This window comes from Rosa chinensis, chromosome 7 (assembly GCF_002994745.2).
Source record: "Rosa chinensis cultivar Old Blush chromosome 7, RchiOBHm-V2, whole genome shotgun sequence".
In the NCBI taxonomy this organism is placed as follows: domain Eukaryota; kingdom Viridiplantae; phylum Streptophyta; class Magnoliopsida; order Rosales; family Rosaceae; genus Rosa; species Rosa chinensis.
Window position 1 is genome coordinate 53,013,256 of NC_037094.1, and position 21,292 is coordinate 53,034,547.

The window sequence follows — 21,292 nt, forward strand, 5'->3', positions numbered from 1 at the left end:
GATGGATATCAGATTGCTCAAGTAAGAGTCCTGATCAACCAGCTCAGAGGAGCTAAAGTCTTTTCGAAATTCGATGCAAAGTCGGGTTTCTGGCAGGTCAAGATGCATCCAGAGAGTATCCCTCTCACTGCATTTGGAACACCACAAGGTCATTATGAGTGGCTGGTAATGCCTTTTGGCCTAAAGCAAGCTCCCTCAATCTTCCAAAGAAAGATGGACAACATCTTCAAACATGTGGCAGAATTCTGCGTCGTCTATATAGATGACATCCTGGTCTTCTCCAAAAACAGAGAAGAACACATGAAACACCTCCATGAGGTAGCAAAGCTGATAGTTCAGCATGGAATTATCCTAGGAGAAAAGAAAATCTTCTTTATCCTTGATGAGGTTGATTTCCTAGGGATAAACATCAAGAATGGAGTGATAAAACTCCAACCCCATATTCTTGAAAAGATCTGGAAGTTTCCAGACAGAATTCCTGATGCTAAGAGTCTAGAGAGATTCCTTGGTGTCATAAATTACGGGAGAGATTTCATCCCTAAAATCTCAGGGTTAACAGCAATGTTATCTCCAAAGACAAGTTCCAAGAAAAAATGGAATTTCACAGAAGATGATGAAAAGATAGTAAAGCAGATAAAAAATCTCTGCAAGAACCTCCCTCCTCTCCAACAACTAGAAGAGAATGATGAGATTATCCTCCAAACTGATGCGAGTGATAATTACTGGTCTGGTGTTGTTTTGGCGAAAGCGCCTGGAACCAACATTCAAAAGATTTGCAAATTTTGTAGTGGCAAGTTCAGCCCTGCAGAACTGAATTATCCCACAGGGGAAAAAGAAATTTTGGCTGTCAAGAAAACAATTTTGAATTCTCCAGCTTTTCTTGGAAAACCCTTTATTGTACGCACAGATTGTGCTAGAGTAAAGAATTTCAAAAATTTTAAACTTGATAAAGCTGCTGACAGAGGAAGATTAGCAAACTGGCAATTGTTTCTTAACCAATATGATTATACTGTTGAATTAATTGCAGGAAACAAGAACTATCTTCCAGATGCGTTAACCAGAGAATTAGCCATGTTCAGCCAGAGAGAAAACGACGAAGGTCGTAATCCCAGAAGCAGAAGATCTGGGAAAGAGCATGAACCTGAAGAAGAACCCATAGAAACCCAAGAAAATGTTCTTAAAAGGTTTCTGCTAAGCCCAAAAGGCTTAGCCACAACTGATCAATCCCAGGGTAAAGGATTGGCTAGCCCGTCTCAAACGGCAGACGGTAAAGGCTCATCAAGACCGTTGATGGCTGCTGCTTTGCCAAAAAGCAGACCAACTCCAACTGGAGTTCTAAATGTTTTTAATTATGAATTAAGAACCTTTGATACTCCTGTGTTCAGAACTGGCAGGAGATTAGCTTATCACCAGAAGGCAATCCTTGATACTCTTTTATTTGCCTTTCAAGAAAGAAGCAGTGGTCTAATGTTCCCAGCTCTCTTTGCTTTAGCTGAAGAACTTTATGAGAATGCCAGACCACAAACTGAAGAAATCTATATACAGCAGAGTGCTGTAAGAAAAGAAAAAATTTTCTTCCTTGAAAGTCCAGAAAGTGCTAGGGTTCCTATCAAGGCACTTAAGGAATCAGAATGGCATGAATTCCACAATCTGATAGGAAGACACAATTCAGAAGACCTAGTTCCTCCAACACTCTTCATTGTTGCTGGACCTTACGTTGGAAGATACCTGGTGAATGTTCAGAGTGAACATCCTCAAGAACACAAGCTTTGGCTTGTTGAAAATGGTTTTGTCCATAATCTGTGGACTAAAACTAATGATGATCTAAAAGGTTTGCCACCTATTATTGTCAACACAGTCAAGAACATCCGGAAAAATGACTGTACACTTCGTCTGAAGTTCAGATCTACTCCTCCAGAATGGAGTCAGAAGGCAAACGGAGAAGTTGAATATATTCCTCCCTATCATTATGTTAGACTCATTCAAAGGAAATATCTTCAACCAGCCTGTGTAGCATACAATGGTCAACCATATTCAAGCATTCCTTGGATGAAGGCTATGGCTCTGGAATACATAAAAAAGATCATCTCTGAAGACATCAGCAACACCTTCCTGGCAGCAGGAGAAAAAATAATAATCACTGCTTACGATCATCCTAACGTAGTCAGCAGTGACCTATTCATATCTCTCACCAGAAAAGAGATAGATTCAACTATGGCATGCATGCGGTGGGTGGAAAAGCTTGAAAACGACAACCACTATAAGATGTATGTTGATACTGATGTTGAAGACAATGCTACTACTGTTAGAATGGCCCAGACGGACAACAGCTCCTTTATCTTTGGCTATCATTCAGAAACAGACGAGAACATGTAGCATCACGGGTGAAAAACAGGTGAATGAACCAAAAACAAAATACTGTAGCACTTTTGACTTTGAGAAAAGTTAAAGCTACTTTTCCAAAAGAAATGACGGAAAGCAATCCATTCATCAACTTTCACCTCTGCTTTTGTTTTTCTCTGCCCGACCTACACCAGCAGGAGCACTCAGAAAAGCAAAAGTTGTTCACGGAGCTGTCCTATAGATTTTATGTTTTTGAATTCTAGTTTGAGTTCCGCTCTCTCTATATAAAGAGCTTTAAGTTCCATTGGTAAGGCATCAGAAAATTGAAGAGAAGAGTCTTCTCTCAAGAAGTAAGAAAGCCATAGTAGCAGTGTGTTTCTGTACAGGAGTGTGCTTTCATTACAAGTAAGTACCTGTTTTTCATTCTTATGGAGAACTAAACAGCCTTGTGCTGTTTATCCAAGAATGAAGCTCTGAATTTCTAGCATGTATTTCTGTTGAATATAAAGGGAATACCCACCCATGTTCATCAAAAGTAGCAGAATTAATTAACTTTATCTATCACTATCTAGTTTGCATTATATCTGTCATATTCTCTTAACCTTGTCATCTTTCCATCACCATCCACTTCCTATATGCATCCAGATTTGAAAAGTCTTTTTCACCAGAAAAACTCAGTTTTAAAACCAAGATTAAGACAAGCAGCAGTGATTCCACCTGTTGAAGTATCCGCTAGGCAGGGAGCCGTTAGGAGAAAACTTGGGTATGTTGAAGGCTAGTCTTGTTTTCAAACTTTGCTTTAAAATAAAAGTTTCTAAGGTGAACAAAAACTCTAAAACTCAGGATAACACATAGGAACAACCCTTTTTGGTCTTTTCCTAAGCAAATAGTAAAATACGAAAAGGTTGGTGCATTTGGGAACAATACATAGGATTTTTGGGCAAAAGGGAATTACCCCTATATAGTATAGTAGGTATAGAAATGGTAAAATACAGGTTTTTGGGCCCGAAAGCCCGCAAGCCCGGCCCGAAATGAAACGGGCCGGGTCCGGGCCGGTCCCTGTTTGTGTCAAAACGGACCGGGTCCGGGCTCAAAGAAAAACGGGCCTGTCCCGTGCCCAGTGAAATTATTGTTGGACCCGGCCCGTGCCCAGCACTACAGTCTGCCTCATTCTCCTATTATGGAGAATGGGCCTGCTACTATGGACTCTCAGTCTTCTCATCTCTTACTGGAACCTCCTTTTCGCCTAGATTACTCCTCCTTCCAGATCATCACCTCCCTCATTTCAATCCAGGTCCATTTGCAGGCTACTTCTGGATTGGGCGCTGCGGCGGCCCATGCTCTCTCCGCTCACGCCTTCTTTGTGGTTCTTGGTAATTAATCATAGTTTTCGATTTAATCACTTCTTTCGTAATTTATACAAATCAAGATGCATGTGTATCAAATCCTGTATGCAGTTGGACGCTCATCTCACTTGTTAGAAAAGGTACCTAATCTCCTCGGCTTTCAAATTTCCGACTCACAAATGCACTCTTCAATCCAACTCCTAATTAACAGTGCTGGAATATTTGCTACATCGTCTACATTCACCTCCGAAGTCTATGATCAGTAATGACTTTATTTATCTTTTATCTGTCTTCTGCTTTAAGGAATGTAGCCTTGGTTGATGGCTACAAATTACTTGAGTGCATTTTCTCGTAGTAAACTATTATCACCACTTCTCAGAAACAGCCCAGTTCCTTCCCGTATTGCGAATGTCACATCTTTCACACATCCAAGTGGTGAGTAAGAATCTTTCTAATATTTGGTTCTTGTTCTGGATAGGGCTCAATTTGAGTAGAATTTGGTTTTAGAAAGTGGCTCTGATCTGTACTTAATTGATTTGCTCTATGAATTTAGGATGCTTTTTTTCTTTTCCTTTACTAATGTTCTCCCCCTTCAGTATCTGGGAAGTGCTTTGGCAGAACAAAACGATACCCCATATGCTCATGTCTACGAGTGCATTGACAAGTTCACACAGTGCTGGGTAAATCACAGCCTCTTTCTCTCCTTTTTCAATTTTTTTTTTCCAATGGGATCACTAAGCCTTCAAATAAAATTATAGTGTCAAATTATGAAAAGATTTGCAGAGTAATCTAGCATCCTGTATTACAACTGTTATTGTAGGTGAATGACTGAAAAGATTTATATGCATTTTCTAACGTACTGATTAGTTATTTTTGCTAACTTGGTTTGGCACATAATTAAATTGTATATGCGGTCATCTTTTCAACACTTCCCTCCACACATCATGTATTTAAAGCATATAGGTGGTGATTGAATAATAGGGTGGTTGAGTCCATTACACCTTTTCCAATACCTATATGCTCTTCTGAAAGTCTTGTACCTGTGAAAGAGTGCTTGTGCTTCTTTTTTACTTTAGTTTGAAGATTTTAGTCTCCACTGATCAGAGAAGCAATGTCAGGCCCTCAGTGCTGTTTTTACTCGCCAGTTATCAACACAAGCTGTGGGTCAGACTGTGCTGAAAAATTTGGAGGTCTTAATGTCTGTGTCACAGGGTCTCCTAATCCCAAGCGTGCTATTCTTCTTATTTCTGGTGTTTATGGTACTTGCCTAGATCTTCAAATTTTTTTTATTTTTTTTTGGCTTAAGTTTTTATACAGCTATTTTCTCTTTTATGTTCGAGTGCTGTATTAGGAAGGAAGTAGAATTGTAAGTCCTTGATGGAGACAAGAGGAGAATAAAATATTATATCACGTTGAAAATATACCGATTCAATGTGCCCTGCACGATATGGAGCTCCGAAATTGATGTATTGAGCTATGTGTACATGGATTCTGCTATAACTTTAGCTGTACTTATTGTTTTTGGAAGAAATTGATGTCTCAGTACATTATAACGAGTACATGGGGATGTAATAGAATTATGTTCTGTTGTATATATGAAAATGAATACTCTGTGATCAGGATCCAAACTTATTAGAACTAGAGGTTGCAGAAATCAGTATTAATTACAATATCTGTAGTTATTTTGGATTCCATTTATTGAAGCATGATAAAGTGGAAGGGGCATCTACATGCAGCTTGCCCTGGAAATTTATGGTGTTAATTTTTTTTAACACAATCACATACTTACGTAGAAGTTCCTTTTTCTTAGCAAATAACTCATCTTAAAGATATCAAACCTCCAACCTTCAGTTTTGTCCGTCAGAAAAACTGAATTATGAAAAGGAGATATTGAGTGCAAGAAAGAAGTCTTGTGCCAAACTCATTGATGATGAAAATTATATCAGTTAAGGAAACTTCTGATTGTGGTGGACTTCCCTTCTAGTGTTTGTGATTGAAGCAATAGATTGTAGTGTTGATATAGTCATCTATGTGTTGAAGTTTGATTACACTTCCTGAGAACTAATGCATTTCCACTTAAGGAAGCGGGGCAGGAAGAGTTGCAACTTCTGGATTCTGTGTGGTAGTACCGGACTTCTTCTATGGAGATCCATTTGCATAGGACAATAACAGGCCTCTAGCAGTCTGGTTAAAAGATCATGGAACGGTTCGTTCTTGCTCTTTTCATGGGATTCCTGGTTTTTATTATTTAATTAACTTATGCTCAGCTGTAATATTGAGGCGTGAATCAGATTTTCACATTTTTGGGCTGCATGAAAATTTATTTGTGTCCTGCTGCCTGGTTTTCTTGTTTATCAATTACACCTAGCATAATTATAGCAAAAATGAAAACATTTTGGCCGTTCTAAAAGTCGGTGGTCCTAATATTGCAAACTTTTGCATATAGACTGTTGCATGTTTTGGTTTTAGATTCATGTTAAAGTGTAATGTCTGAAGCATGCTAAGCATTTATCATGATAAGGGATTTGAAGATGCAAAATTACTGATTGAAGCTCTGATAGGCAAAGGTTTTTCTGCAATTGGAGCTGCAGGCTTCTGTTGGGGTGGTGAGGGTAGTTGATATTCTTTTTGTATAGATTGTTTTCTGCTTTTTCTCTGTTTTATTAACTTTCAGTTTTTTTCTCATCATTTCCACCTTATCCTATTGTGAACCAGAACTTAGTTCCACTTGTAGTTTCCCCTATTTTAGTTCCACTTGTAGTTTCCCCTATTTTAATTCTCCAACCACAGAAATGAGGAAACTTCAAATATAGCAGCTGATTAAACTAGATATTCTATGTTTTTCTCAGCCAAGATCGTGACTGCACTTGCGAAATCTGAGTCCATACAAGCTTCTGTGCTGTTATATCCGTCATTTATTTCTGTGATGATATTGAGGGTATGGGTTCCACTACTTAAATGTTTTAAAGTGATATTGTAGTTGCATTATGTCAAATCTGCACTTCAAGTAGTGTTTGTGTTTGGAGCAAGCTTAAGTAAGAACTGTACAAAATGTTAGATAAGTCCAAACAGCAGGATCATATTTATATAAATCAATTCATTGAACTTGCACAGAAATAAGACATTACAAAACCAGGTGACAGCAGTGTCTGTCTTAAGCACTTGCGAATAAAATAGCAAGTACTATGTAATGGATGTATATTAGTACTTGACCAAGTCAGTTGGAATGACGAGCATGATAATATGAAGTTGAATCATACTCAAGTAAGTTCCAGTGCTTGTCTTGTCATACCTAGAATAAGAACTTGATCCATGATCGTGAGTCATATTATCAAAAAAGTGGTTCAGTACTACTCACTAAGATCAGTCTAATAGAAGCTGGAGATGTTGTACTCCATCGTGGAATTCGGGATCAACCGGTGCCATTCATGTTATAGTCAGTCACTTGACTCTTTCGTTTGACGGTTTGGTTGAGGTCTTGAGAATGCTATGTTTACAGTGCATCCTATATTGCTTGACAATTGTTTAGCTATCATTTGCTGAGAAAACAATACCCTTCACAGGTGACTGTTATTGCAATTATGACATTATTATTCTCACAATTTTGCCACACTAAATGGTAAATGCTTTTCTTTGATCAACAGGGGTTAAATCTCCAATTGCCATACTAGGAGCTGAGTTTGACAGCCACTCTCCACCATAACTCGTGAAAGTTTGATGAGATATGCTAAACCTGAGGTGCAGAGGCCTTCTTTTTACTTTTTATTTTTTTATTAGGAATTTGTTCCATGTTGAAGACTTGAAGCTGCTCATCCTACATTAATTAATGTGCATTTAGTCTAAGAACTGGGACTATTTGGAAGTAGTAATTCCATATCTAGGGATATAATGTAGTTTGACAATAATATCATATAGCCATATATCAAGATTTGAATTAGAAGGGAAAAAATAAGGAAGAAGAAAAGAAATGAATTTTAGATCATTTCTTGCACAATTGCATATAGTATTTCAAATCTCTCTCCAATGTATTGAATTTAGTACATTCATCTGCAATCTATCTAGTGTTTTGCATTTTGGTTTAACTGGGATACCAATTGTTGTCAAATTTCAATCTTTTCATTCAAAACTCCCTTGACCAACTTTATTCTCTTAACTATAGGTTGATAGCTACGTGAAGATATTTCCAAAAGTTGCACATGGTTGGGTTGTGAGGTACGATGTTGATAATGAAGGAGCTGCAAAGAGTGCAGAGGAAGCTCATAATGACATGTTGCAGGGGTTTGCTAAACATGTAGAGTAATTATCTCCTTCTCATTCTGTTCTGATGAGAACAATATGGATTCTAGAATGGTTGAATAATTCTTGGAACTCTGATCCAATTCAAAGTCTTGATATATTAAGTATAAGGGGCATTTGATACTCGGCATTTGAATAGTCAATTTATGTTAATTTTAGGGAGAGAGTTTGCTAGTCTTATATGTATATCTTCCAAATGATACCTAATAATGTTCTTATTTCAAATAACCGGATATGTAACCCCTTATGAATGCCTCCTCTCATGATACTCTCGGTTATGACTAGGATGCTGAAGACTTGTGGCCAAATGGTATGTACGTAGTTCCAACCATTTAGATTAGATGTTAAGACCCTCTATTTATCTGAGTTCGATCTGAAATCTTTTGGTTTCATAGAGGAAGGTTTATGTGGACATGGGTCTCTGGAGATTTTACTGCTATCAGTTTATAGCCTTCTAGTATAGAGCTTCAATTCATCAGTCATCAGAACCATGCTCATGCTATCATACAAGTCAGGCTTCTATGTTGTGCGGTTCTAGTTTCTTCCTACTTGGAAATCATAATACTAATTTGGTACCGACTAACAAATAACTGAGGTATTTGAAATTATCAAATACATGGAATTGAAAATCATAAACTAATATGAGCGCGGCACTGTGCTGGACTTCGGGTAAACAGGCCATTGCGTGCCTCCTTGTGGTCCTTCCCAGTACCTCCTTTTTAAAACAAAAAAAAAAAAAAATCATAAACTAATATGATACCGACTACCAAGAAAAATGAGACATTTACTTTTTATATGGGAGATGACTGACGATTAAGAAAACCTGCCCTTAATCCTTAAATAAATAAAACACAATTAGATAAATGAACTCTTTTTTTTTTTCTTTTTTCTTTTTTCTTTTTTTAAAGTAAGTGGGCTTTGTTTGAACAAATAAAAATTAAATGATTCATTGCATTGGCAATATTCTTTTGTACACGCGATGGTGTTTGTATCGGTTGCAACAGCTGCACATGGTTGGATTGTAAGGTTGACTTTTGGATTGTAAAGAGTGTGAACCCATCACATGCAAGCTTTCTGTCTTCCGGTAAAGAGTCCCTGTCTTTCCTAATGTTTAATAGTTTTATTTAGCAAAACTAGTCCCTCTCTTACCTAATGTGTAATAGTTTTATTTAGCAAAACTAGTACACAGTTTTATTTAGCAAAACTAGTCCCTCTCTTACCTAATGTTTGATAGTTTGCCATCGTTGATAAACTAGTCCCTCTCGCATTATTGCAGTGGCTCTAATTTTTTATGATCATGCTTGCAATTATTAAAGAGGAATATTCATAATGCTCTGTTGAACAAATAATTGAGGCACTTTCCTTGGTCCCTATCGCGTCTAATTTCGACACTATATACTCTGTAGAAGAGAGGCGAGAGCAGTCAGGGCACACTCATCCAACAATTTCATATTCATCTCTGTTCTTTTTCTTTATCAATTTTCACCAAGTTCTAAACACGGCAAATGGCTGAGGCACTCATCTCCGCGCTTGTGGAGAAATTGGCTTCAGCAGTATATGAATACACAAATGAAGAGGTGAAACTTGTTTTGAATGCTGACAAAGATGTTAAAAGTTTCAGCAGCAAGCTCAAAGCTATCCAGGCTGTGCTTGAGGATGCAGAGAAGAAACATGTGACGGAGGCCAGCGTGGGAGACTGGTTGCAGAAGCTGAAAGATGTGTCGTACGAGATGGACGACGTGCTAGATGAGTGGAACACTGAAATCCTCAGAAAACAAGTGGAGGAGAAGCAAGAGGAGGAAGGTGAAAATGCTCTTGTTACCGAGAAGATGGTATGTTTCCCCATGCTCTCCGATTGCTTTTGTTTTTGTTTTGGCCAAGTCAATAAGGTCATTCATCATCATAACATTGCTAGAAGGATAAAAGAATTGAATGAGAAGTTAACTTTGATTGCTGATGAAAAAGCAATGTTTGGCTTTCATCAATCCACAATAGGTGGCCAAGATGATCAACAGCTTATTCAACGACAGAAAACTTCATCTTTGGTCGATATATTCAAGATATGTGGCCGAGATGAAGAAAAAGAGATGTTGTTGAGCAAGTTATTGAGAGAAAGTAACCAAGAAGGCGAGCGGTTCCTTGTCATCCCTATTGTAGGGATGGGTGGGATGGGGAAAACAACTCTTGCCCAATTAGCCTATAACGATGAAAAGGTTATAGCCTATTTTGATAAAAAAGTATGGGTTTGTGTCTCGGACCCTTTTGACGAGATTAAAATTGCCAAAGCGATTTTTGAAAGCGTGCGAGATAAAGGTGAAAATCAGAGTTCAAATGAGTTGGAAACTCTACTGATATGGATAAGGACACGTGTTGAGAATAAGAAGTTACTCATTGTTCTAGATGATGTGTGGACCGAAGACAAAACAAAGTGGGAAAATTTGAAACTAGAAGTGATAATGAAAAGTTGTGCTCAGGGCAGTACAATATTGGTGACCACACGAAAAGAAGGGGTTGCTAAAATGATGAGAACAACCAGCAGCATGATCCATTTGGACAAGTTGAGCGATGGGGATTGTCTAGCATTGTTCAATAGTTTTGCATTTTTGGATAGGGAAGAAGATGAGGCTAATGGGTTTGGAGTTATTGGTGTGGAAATTGTGAAAAAGTGTAAAGGTTTGCCTCTTGCTGCAAAGACTTTAGGCAGTCTAGTGTGGTATAAGAAAACAAGAGAAGAATGGCGGGATGTTCTGAATAGTAAGATATGGGAATTAGAAGAAGTTGAGGAACAAGTTTTCCAACCATTGTTACTAAGTTATTTCGATTTGGCCCCTGTAGTCAAAATGTGTCTTTTGTATTGTGCAATATTTCCCAAAGATTATGATTTCAAAAAAGATAATTTGATTGATCTTTGGATGTCACAAAATTATCTTAATTTAAAGGGAAAAAAAGAAAAGAGAAGAATAGGTCAGAATTATTTTGAGAGTCTATCAATGCGGTCTTTCTTTCAAGATTTTGACAAAGATGAGTTGGGAAATATTAGAGGGTGCAAAATGCATGATATAGTGCATGACTTTGTGCAGTTTCTTACCCAAAAAGAATGCACTATTATAGAAGCAGTCAAGGGTGCTAATCAAAGAGTGGAGCTACCGGGTGATTATAAGGTTCGTCATTTGACCTTAATAAATGTACGTGAAGGTCAACTTCCTACTTCATTTGACAAGTGCAAAAATATGCGAACCCTCACACTCCTTGATTCAAGCATTACAACCATAAGCCCCGGTTCAATTATGCAAATGAAATGCCTTAGGACATTGAATTTGAGTGGTAACATGAGATTCGGTGGCATGCTCAATGAAGTTCCAAAAGAGATTGGTGAATTGATTCATTTGAGATATATGGATTTGTCTCATAATTATAATTTGAAAGAATTACCGGATGCTGTGTGTGATTTATACAATCTACAAACTCTGGTCGTTTCGTGGTGTGTTAACCTAGAGAAACTACCCAAGGCAATGGGAAAGTTGATTAACTTGAAGCATCTATATGTTTGGGCTTGTGAAGAGCTGAGGTACTTACCGAAAGGGATTGGGAGTTTGAAAAGTCTGCAAGTACTAGACAGGTTTTATGTATGTGAGGGTGATGATGATGAAGCATTGAAATTAGGAGATCTCGGAATCATGGACCAGCTTCAGGGGAGCCTTGAGATACGATGGTTGGGGAAAGATGATGGGAGTGAGATTGAGAAAGCACAGTTGGGGAATAAGGAGCACCTCTCTTATTTGCGAGTAATTTTCGCTTTCCCGAATGTAGCTGCAGAGCAGAGAAAAGGCGATGAAGAAATAGTGAAAGCATTGCAACCACATCAAAATTTGGAATCTTTACACATTTTGTGGTGCCACGGCACCACCGAGTCTCTCTATTGGATCAATTCTTTACGCAATTTGAGAAAACTTAATCTCGATGGGTGGAGATTTTGTGAATTTTTGCCTCCTCTTGGAAAATTGCCATCGCTTGAAATTCTGGAGATATTGGAGATGAAGAAAGTGAAAAAGGTGGGAGTTGAATTTCTGGGAATAGAAGAAGAAGAACAAGTCTCGGGAATTCTCTTCCCCAAATTGAAACGACTTGATTTTGGATCGATGAAGAACTGGGAAGAGTGGACCTTTCTTTCTGAAATCACAATAATGCCACGCCTTTCTGAGTTGCGAATTCGGTGGTGCCGAAAGCTAAAAGCACTGCCAGAGTTCCTCTACAAGATAACGGAACTGCGTACTCTGGAGATCATTGGTTGTCCAATTCTGGAAGGAGAATACGAAAAAGGCTTGGGGAAGGAGTGGCACAACATTTCTCACATCCCAAACCTCACAATCCAATCTGGATGGAACTGAACAGGTATCGATCACCTAATGCAAAATTCTGAATGAATTTTTTATTCGGAAAAGTTATGTTGTGTGCTCACTTGAAGGGTGTTCTTTAGGTTCTTCATGAAGAACTTGCAAATGCAAATGGAATGCGTGCAAGGTGTGCAAGTCAATCAGGATAGGCATGCTAACTAGATACACTTGAGGACCGCATTGAAGCTTCTAGGAGTAAGAATGTCATTGGAGTTGTCAAGCGCGCTGTTGAAGCTCTCTAGATAGGTATGCTAACTAGATACACCTCAATATCATTCCTCTGCTTTCTCTCTCCCTTAGATCAAATCTTCAAGCTTTTTTTTTTCTTTATATTCATGTCTCTTTTCTAACTCCTTATGCCGAGATGAAAATGAAAATTTTGACCTTAAACTGTTACAGCTAATTGATATCGAAACTGCTTGTTCTTCTCAGCAAAGGTCGTGACCTTGTGAAGTTGGAGTTCATCCAATCTGACGTGCTTATGCAACATGTTGGGATATGGACTATTCTTCAGTCGCTTAAATGTTTCATAGGTATAAGTTGCATTATGTTATATTGTATATAGCAGTTGCATTATGTTATATTGTAATGTTTCAAGATAGAACAATATTTGCACGCTAAAATGTCACATTAGAGTAGTAAAGGAAAGGAAAATTTGTATAACTTAGTGGAAGGACACTTACAGTATTGGGTGAACTGCTTGCTAATTCACAATTTTTATATCTACCGGAGTTGGTTGTTAATTTGTTGAACTGCCTAAATATTAAAGTCCAGGTGGAGAAATGAATTTATTTAGATGAACACATTCTATGCAGGATGGAATATGTATCAGGCGGAAGTTCACCACAAAGGAAATTCCGTATGCATTTGACTGATTGAAGTGACCCTTAACTCAATATTTTATCAGTATCTTAAGCAATCCAATGTACGTAATACTTATTAAGGCTTGAAATTATGCACTTTCCAGTTGTGAAACTAAATAGACTAGTTTTGATCAGTGTTTTCAAAGGCGTCGCCGAGGCGAGCTCGGGGCGCGCTCCGGTGTGAGGCTACCAGAAAAAGCCTCGCTGGATCAAACTCAGACGTGCTGCTGGAAAAGCGGTCGCCCAGGCGATGGAGCGTCGCTTTTTTGCAGAAGCGACGCCTCAGGCGGCAGTGCGAGGAAGAAGAAGATGCGAGGGTCATTTTTTTTTCTTTTTTTTCTTTTTTTTTTTTTAATTTCCCCCATACGAAGTCGACATCTATCACACTGACTTGTCTACTTCTATTAGATTGAGAAGCAAACTTTTTCTCTCTTCTTCTTCGTTGTCGGCGACCTCCGATAAGTCGCAGGTCACTCTGGTCTCTCTGGCTTCTAGCGAAGGAAGGCGAGAAGAGTTCCACACCGAAACGATGACGGATGAGGCGTCGGGGAATCTGGAGTACGATTTCTATTGGAACCCAAAAAAGTGAAGGTAAGCTCTGTAAATGAAGTTTTTTGGGATTTTTGGGTACTATGTGCTGAAGTGGGTATCAATGGTGTTTGGTATCATCTGCATCTCATATGGGTATGAGAAATTTTTGTTCTTTAATTGTAATTCTAGTCTCGTATTTGAGTTCTTTGTTTGCAACCAATTTTGAAATATAGGAAGAGTTGTCATTGACTTTTTAATGTGTTTAAGCTTGAATGATGAAATCAATGTCCAATTCATGGTGTTAATTGATCCACGAGAGTTCTATATGTTTGAACTTCAAGAGTTCTATATCTCGGTACTCATTATATGCTTCCTTGTGCCCTCAGGCAGAGACCATTGTGAGGTCGAAGATGGCTTGGATTTACGGCCAACAGAGGAATGTCTCGACTCAGTTGCTGCGTCTCTTTTTCCATGACTTCATTGAGGTAAAGAACTCAGATTCTTCATGACTTTGGTGTGAGTTTTTTTGTGATATGGCTTTAATTTCTGGTTTGAAGTATCGAAATATAAGGATATATGGATTCTTGAAATTACGGATTTCTTGATTGTTTGTGGCTGATCAGCTTGGCATTGAATGTGGTTTGGGGTTTTGCTCAAATCGGTTTTAGTTGCTCTGCTCTTAACCATTGAAATTACTTCTTGACTCTTGTAATTTAGGGATTTCTTGACTCTTGAAATGCTTAAAATGTAGCTTGTTTCTTTGGATTTTCCTATATGGGTGTTGTTTGGAACCTTATTTAAGTATATTCATATTATTTATAAATGTAGTGTATTATTATAATAATTACGGGAAAAGCGATCGCCTCAACACCTTGAGGCACTCGCCTCGCGAGGCTCTAGGTGGTCGCCTTCGCCTTCGCTTTCGCATTTGAAAACACTGGTTTTGATATCTAATTTCCATGGCATGGGTTCCGTGTCTTAGGAGGAAGCTTTTTGTGAAATGGACCGTAATGCCAATTGGGATTTGGTAAATGAGAGTTGAAAGATTTTGTAATAATAAACATGGAGCCCGATAAATGGTGTAAACTCAGACTTGAAAGATTTATTGGATGATTCGCTGCCCAAATACAAATCTCCATGGAACTGAACAGGTATCAGCAAATGCAAATTCTGAATGAATCTTTACATTTAGTATGAATTATTTGACAATAATCTAGATTATAGATTACAACTCTAATTTTGTATTTTTTTTTTGTTATAAATTTCCATTCAGGTATTCATATTGTTGGATTTCAACTACTTTGCCAGTCTACAGTTTGGTGTTTGAATCTTGGGAAGAAATTTGAAGTTGCTGAATCAGTTCAAGGTAGTGGTGGTTCAGAAGTTAGAGCTGCGTGATTCTGTTGGAGAGAAATTCCTTGTAATTGTTATCTCATGTATCTGATATTTTTCTGCTTATTTTAGATTTTTATGACCGTGTCCTTATAAAAATTTTCTTCCTTGTATCCTTTTAAAATTTACCTTCCTTGTATCATATATTCATCCGGACATGAAGTTGAGTGAGTAACATTACACATTTTCATTCGAAAAAGAAGAAAAATAGTTACGATGCTTTCTGGTGAAATAAATCTGTCAATCAATCATATCCACCTTTTGTGGCATGTAATTAACATATCAATTGCATATATCGTATCTCACAAGATTCTATGCCTTTCAAAGACAAACAAACAAACGATTTGATTAGAACTGTTCTCCAATCCTGTAGGCTCAACATCTCCTTGAATTTTTTCTTTTTTCTTTTTCAATTACATCCCTGCTGGGGTGGTGGGTTGTTTCCTTCGTTGTAATTGTTGTTTGATATATCTGATATTGTTCTGTTTAAAATCATTGTCCCTTGTGTCATATATTCAACCAGAAATAAAGTTCTCGTGACAAAATATCACACTAATTAAGTTACACTAGAGAACATCATTGAAGGTTGTCAAGCTGATGAAGCTCTCTACATCTATATGTATGCTAGCTAGATACCTAATTTTGTTTCTTTAACTGCTACTGATTCATGATCTCCTCTGTTTCTCTCTCTCCATTAGATATAATCTTAGAGCTTGTGTGTTTTATATTCATGTCTATTTTCTACTATTTTTATCTCTTTCTATTTTCTACTCACTAAAAGGATAAATACTTCCATTAGGTCCAATATTCATATTATTGGGTTAGCAATACTCTGCATCAAGCCATCATGTGCAATAAGAATACCACTGTTTAGTCATTTGCCATCTTACTGCAATCCGATGTTTACCGACGTTGGTTGCTGATTTGTTGAACTGTCATAAGATTTCACTCCTGGTGGAGAAATGAATAAGATTTGACAAAAACATTCTATGCAGGAGGGTCTATAACACCGTCGTACACCATACGAGAAATTTGGTATCCATTTGAATGATTGAAGTGCCTCACCTAAACTAGGTAACTTTTATCAGCATCTTAAGTAATCCTATGTATACTTTAAACTTTACAGGCTTCAATTTACACAGCGTCTAGTTCTCAAAGAATCTAATTTTACTAGGTTTGATGTCTAATTTCCATAGCATGGGTGTCCTGTCTTAGGCTGAAGCTTTTGTGGAATGGACGCTGACTGGGATTTGACTAGTAATTGGGGTTTGGAAGCTTTTTCTGCAATCTGTCATTTAACAATAGGCAGCAGGGAGCTCGGTAATTGGTGTTTCTGCAAATGAACCGTTCAAATGCTGCCACCCCAATCGTTGAAGGCTACTTGAAGGTAAAATATATGGTCCACATATAAAGGAATCTGTTGTGTTAAGCTACACCCGAAACATAGACCGACACTTCGATCGAACTACAATGCCTAGAATTGCAAACCGTTCGACCTCACCATCGTTGAAGGTAATACCATAATACCCTAGACAATCATTGTGTTGAACACTTGAACTACACCTGCATATATTGCAAATATACCTATCTGAACTGCTGCTTTAAGTTCTTTGTTAATTGATTGCTGGGGACCTAGGGTGTTAATTGTTAGTGATCCTTATTCTGCTTTCTCTTTTCATCAGATCAAATTTTAAAGCTTTTGTTATATTAATGTCTATTTCTTACTGGTCATTTATATCATTTTACTACTCATGAATACAAAGATATATAAATCCGGGGTATCATACTTGGGTTTCACATATATACTTTGTGCATCATAAGACTTTCGATTATGTAGTCTTTGTTCTGTTTTACTGAAATGTGCTGCTTACTGAACAGAGATATGAAATAATGGGGAAGGAACAAGAAATGACTGGCATGTGCGAAAAGGCTGAATGCCAAGTGTTCAATATGGATGAAAGAATTATGGTCTTTGTTCATGTATGATCAACTTTCTATTACTTCGATAGCTAAAAGCTATACAATCTTATAATAGCTATGAACATATTTTGAACTGTTGCATGTTTTCAGAAGGCAGAGTGTACGTTGATGATAAAGTTCAGAGATGAGGACATATGACATATTATTATGCTCTGTCTCAACTTGTTGAATAAGAGCTCGACTTCAATGCAGCCTTTTATTTACTTAAACTAGTATATGATATGCATCTATCAAACATTTTTTACATTTATTTTCTTGTATTTTTTTTTTTAGGCTCATTTCTGCTGTAATTGAGATACTGAGGTTGTAGGCTTTATGCAGAGTAAAAGGAGATTGCTTGTGGCTCATAGTGACATGTTGGAGCGGAACGATAAGCTTTTCAAGGGATTACTAATTTGTAAGTCCCTTATTCTTATATTCTGATTTCTGCTGGGAACGATTATGGATTCTTAAATGGTTGATTAATTCTTGGAACTCCAATGAAACCTAAGTCTTGATATAGGAATTTGATAATCAAACGGATTCAACAATCTGTCTGGAAATTTATTTCAACAGTTTGAGAGTATATTAAAGTCCTATATGTGTATTCTCCAAATGACATTATAGTGATTATACTAATGTTCTTATTTCAAATTGGAGAAAAGTTGTAATAAGATATATAGACTCAGCCGTCAATGCAAGACCACCCCACAGGGACCCGGTTCTGACTAAAAGTTTCTGAAGACTCCTGTCTAGAGACTTAGAGAGTTCCATGCTAATTACATATAAGAATTTGAGTACTAAAATCTGTTGGTTTTATTTTATATAGGAAGCCTTGAACTTACAGTACAAGTGTACAACCAAGGTTACAGTAAAACCATGCTATTCATGATTCCCTTGAATTATTGTAGTGGCAGATGGGGTTCCTATCTTTTGGGTTGGAAATTACCATATATTAATTGAAGAGGAATTTCTTGCAAGTAAAAACTTGTGTGCTTCCTGAGTCAATGCATGTGGAAAATGTCATCTATATTTTTCTTTAGGGTTATTACAATGTGAAACTAGTCCTGACCTCCTTCTAGACTCTGGTGGTGGTGGTGGTTGTATCTCTCACTTTATGCAGTGTCTCTGCATAGAATCCAATGCTCTAATTCCATTAGTAGTCTTGTTTTTTTTTTTTTTTTTTTTTTTTTTTGCAAGGTTAAGTTAATTAATTAGTAAATTACCTGCTCTTTGGTTGTTCGAACATGGGCAGTGTACTACGCAGTTTCAACAGCCAATCCTCACCGTGTGATTCAATTCTCCAATGCAGAAATTAGGTATATAGCATTGTACTACGCAGCTAAACCTTAATCCTAGTCTCTCTCATCCATAGTTTTCCATGGTACAAGGTAAATACATGCATATATATATATATATATATATATGTATATATGGTTTCATGGAACTCCATTGGGTTAAGCCAAATGCCTATATACTCTGACGTCCTTGATCAAACTCACTAAATCAGTGGCTTAAAGATTGCGTATATGGTTTAGCTACAGATTGATGCTTTAAAGTTTAGTGTCCAAAGCTTGATAACTGCATGTATACTACGATAAAATTCAAAGACAGAAAATCAATTGAAGGTAAAAGGTGGTTCAGTAATTGGAGCTGCAAGATTATGTATGTATAGTGACTTGTTTCATTCCTTGTACAGTAATTCATGTCTCATGTGTCTCAAATTCTTTTAGCAACAACTTTCTTTTGCTTATGTTACTTTTTCCATCATTTTGATCCCATAATGACTACTTTTGTTTCGTAGTTCCACCAGATACAAAGTTTCATTAGTAACTTAACATAAAGAAAAAGAAAATTTTGCCCATAAACTGTTACAGCTAATTGATATCGAAACTGTTTGTTGTTCTCAGCAAAGGTCGTGACTGGAATAACTAGTGAAGTAGGAGTTCATCCAATCTGATGTGCTTATGCAATGTGTCAGGGGTATGGAGGTATGGACTATTCTTCAGTAGCTTAAATGTTTCAAAAGTATACAACAATGTTATATTATATAGTAATGTTTGAAGTCAGAACAATTGCACACTAAAATGTCACATTATTTTACTAAAGGAAAGGAAAAGCTATACATATAATCTAGTTGAAGGGTACTCATTGGGTGAACTGCTTGCTAATTCACAAAATTTATGTCTCATGATTTCAATTTATTAGCCTCTTGGATACAAGAGTTGGTTGTTAATTTGTTGAACTGCCTAAATATTTAACTCCAGGTGGAGAAATGAATCTGACTTTGATGAACACATTCTATGCAGGATAGACTATGTATCATGCGGACTTTCACCATGAAGGAAATTTGGTATGCATTTGACCGATTGAAGTGGCCCTTAACTCAATATGTTTTCATCATCTTAAGCAATCCAATGTATGTAATACTTAAAAGGCTTGAAATTATGCAGTTTCTAGTTGTGAAATTAAATTGACTAGGGTTGACATCTAATTTCTAGGGCAAGGGTTTTCGTGTCTTAGGCGGAAGTTTTTTGTGAAATGGAAGTTAATGTTGTCTGGGATTTGATTGTAAATGGGATTTGGAAGATCTTGTATAATCTGAATCTAAACAATAAACATGGAGCCTGAATCTTGTATTATCTGAGAGATTTATTGGACATCCTCTAGTAGCAAACCCTGCCACCTCACCATCGTCAAAGGTAGTGGTCTAGATCCATTGTGTTAAGCTGCACCTGCATATAGCCTGGCCTTGATTGAGAACTATGGCTCTAACCTTGCAAATTCACACACACACACAATATTCTTGTTATAGGTTTTTGTTAAAAGTTCAGTGTCCGAAACACACACACACAATAATCTTGTTATATGTTTTTGTTAAAAGTTCAGTGTCCGAAACTTGATAAGTGTTTTACTGGGATACGGGATTTGAAGATGCAAAATCAGTTGAAGTTAAACGGTGGTTCAGTAACTGGAGCTACAGGATTCTGTTGAGTGGTGAGTAGTTTTTGTTCCTTGTAATTGGATACTCTAAGATTATGAAGAATGAAATTCACAATCCCTAATTTGCAATCCACAATCCTTTCCTTTTTTCGTTTAAATTCTTACAAAAAGACAAAATTTAAGGTACTAAAAAATGAAACATGGAGTGTGGATTGTAAAATTTATTTTACTTCTTTGTATCAATATCATAAGGAACTTTAAGTTCTTTAATTTGAAACTGGTACTGATTTCTAGGAACCTTTGGTGTTAACTGTTATTGATTATTTGATTGTTAATGTCCCCTGCTTTCCCTCTTCATAAGATCAGATATTAAAGCTTTTGTATGTTATACTGAATCACTGGTGTTTATTTCTTACTGATCGAAATCAGTGGCCATAAGATTGCAAATATAGCATTGCATATATTTGTACTTAAAGATTCATGTTTAAAGTGTTGTTTCTAAAGCTTGGTAAGTGTATTTATACAGGGATTTGAGGATGCAAAATCAATTGAAGGTAAAAGGTGGTTCCATAATTGGAGTTGCAGGATTATGTTATTATGGTAAATTGTTTCTTCCTTGTAATTCATGTCTGGTGTGTGTCTCCTATTCTTTTATTAACAGCTTTGTTTTCTCATTTTTACTTTTTCAATCAAGTTCCCATAAAAAAATTTCTCTTGTTTCATATTTTCCACCGGATTTACTCCTTGTGCAGTGAAAAAATAATTTCACCACAAATTGTTACAGTTAGTTGATATAGAAACTGTTTGTTGTTCTCAGCAAAGGTGGCTGCTGAATGAACTTCTAAAGTCTGTGTTCATCCAAGCTGATTTTCTTATGCAGCATGTCGATGGTATGGAGCTATGGACTATAGCTTTTCTTCATGTGCTTATAAATGATTCAAAAAGTATATAATTGTTGCATTAAGTTATGTTTCAAGATAGAAGAATTGTATCGATACATTAAAATGTCGTATGTTATGAAGAAGATTTGGTGAACTGCTCGCTAATTTACAATGCTTACTATATCTTATACCCCATTTCATCAGCCTCTAGTGTCCTGCCTAAATAAAGTTGCATATTCTAGCCTCTAGCATAATGCATTCGATTTTTGTCCATTGATTTGATGATGATACTGTATCAGGCTTGGGACAGCTAAATGCAATACTAAGAGCTTGTTGCGATTGGC

At 37.0% G+C, this 21,292-nt stretch overlaps 1 protein-coding gene and 1 long non-coding RNA gene across 7 annotated transcripts; both read left to right on the top strand.

The window, feature by feature from the left end:
- Positions 1–9,255: 9,255 nt before the first annotated feature.
- LOC112176896 (putative disease resistance protein RGA3) lies at positions 9,256–15,385 on the top strand. 6 transcript variants are annotated; one of them, XM_024315023.2, is made up of 9 exons: positions 9,256–12,377; positions 12,463–12,625; positions 12,779–12,912; positions 13,195–13,304; positions 13,378–13,559; positions 13,651–13,833; positions 14,160–14,258; positions 14,756–14,924; positions 15,047–15,385. In XM_024315023.2, exon 1 carries the CDS (start codon positions 9,491–9,493, stop codon positions 12,371–12,373), a length of 2,883 nt encoding a protein of 960 aa, XP_024170791.1. In that variant the 5' UTR covers positions 9,256–9,490; the 3' UTR covers positions 12,374–12,377; positions 12,463–12,625; positions 12,779–12,912; positions 13,195–13,304; positions 13,378–13,559; positions 13,651–13,833; positions 14,160–14,258; positions 14,756–14,924; positions 15,047–15,385. The 6 variants fall into 6 exon arrangements, with proteins under 6 accessions (XP_024170791.1, XP_040366709.1, XP_024170792.1 ...); XM_040510775.1 differs by having other exon boundaries at positions 12,812–12,912; positions 13,154–13,304; XM_024315024.2 differs by having other exon boundaries at positions 12,812–12,912; positions 13,176–13,304.
- A 773-nt stretch (positions 15,386–16,158) lies between these two features.
- Positions 16,159–19,968, top strand: LOC112178154. The gene is made up of 7 exons (XR_005803270.1): positions 16,159–16,239; positions 16,381–16,677; positions 17,044–17,145; positions 17,467–17,542; positions 19,035–19,115; positions 19,434–19,543; positions 19,940–19,968. It is a non-coding gene; the product is annotated as an uncharacterized LOC112178154 (long non-coding RNA).
- The last annotated feature ends 1,324 nt before the right edge of the window (positions 19,969–21,292 follow it).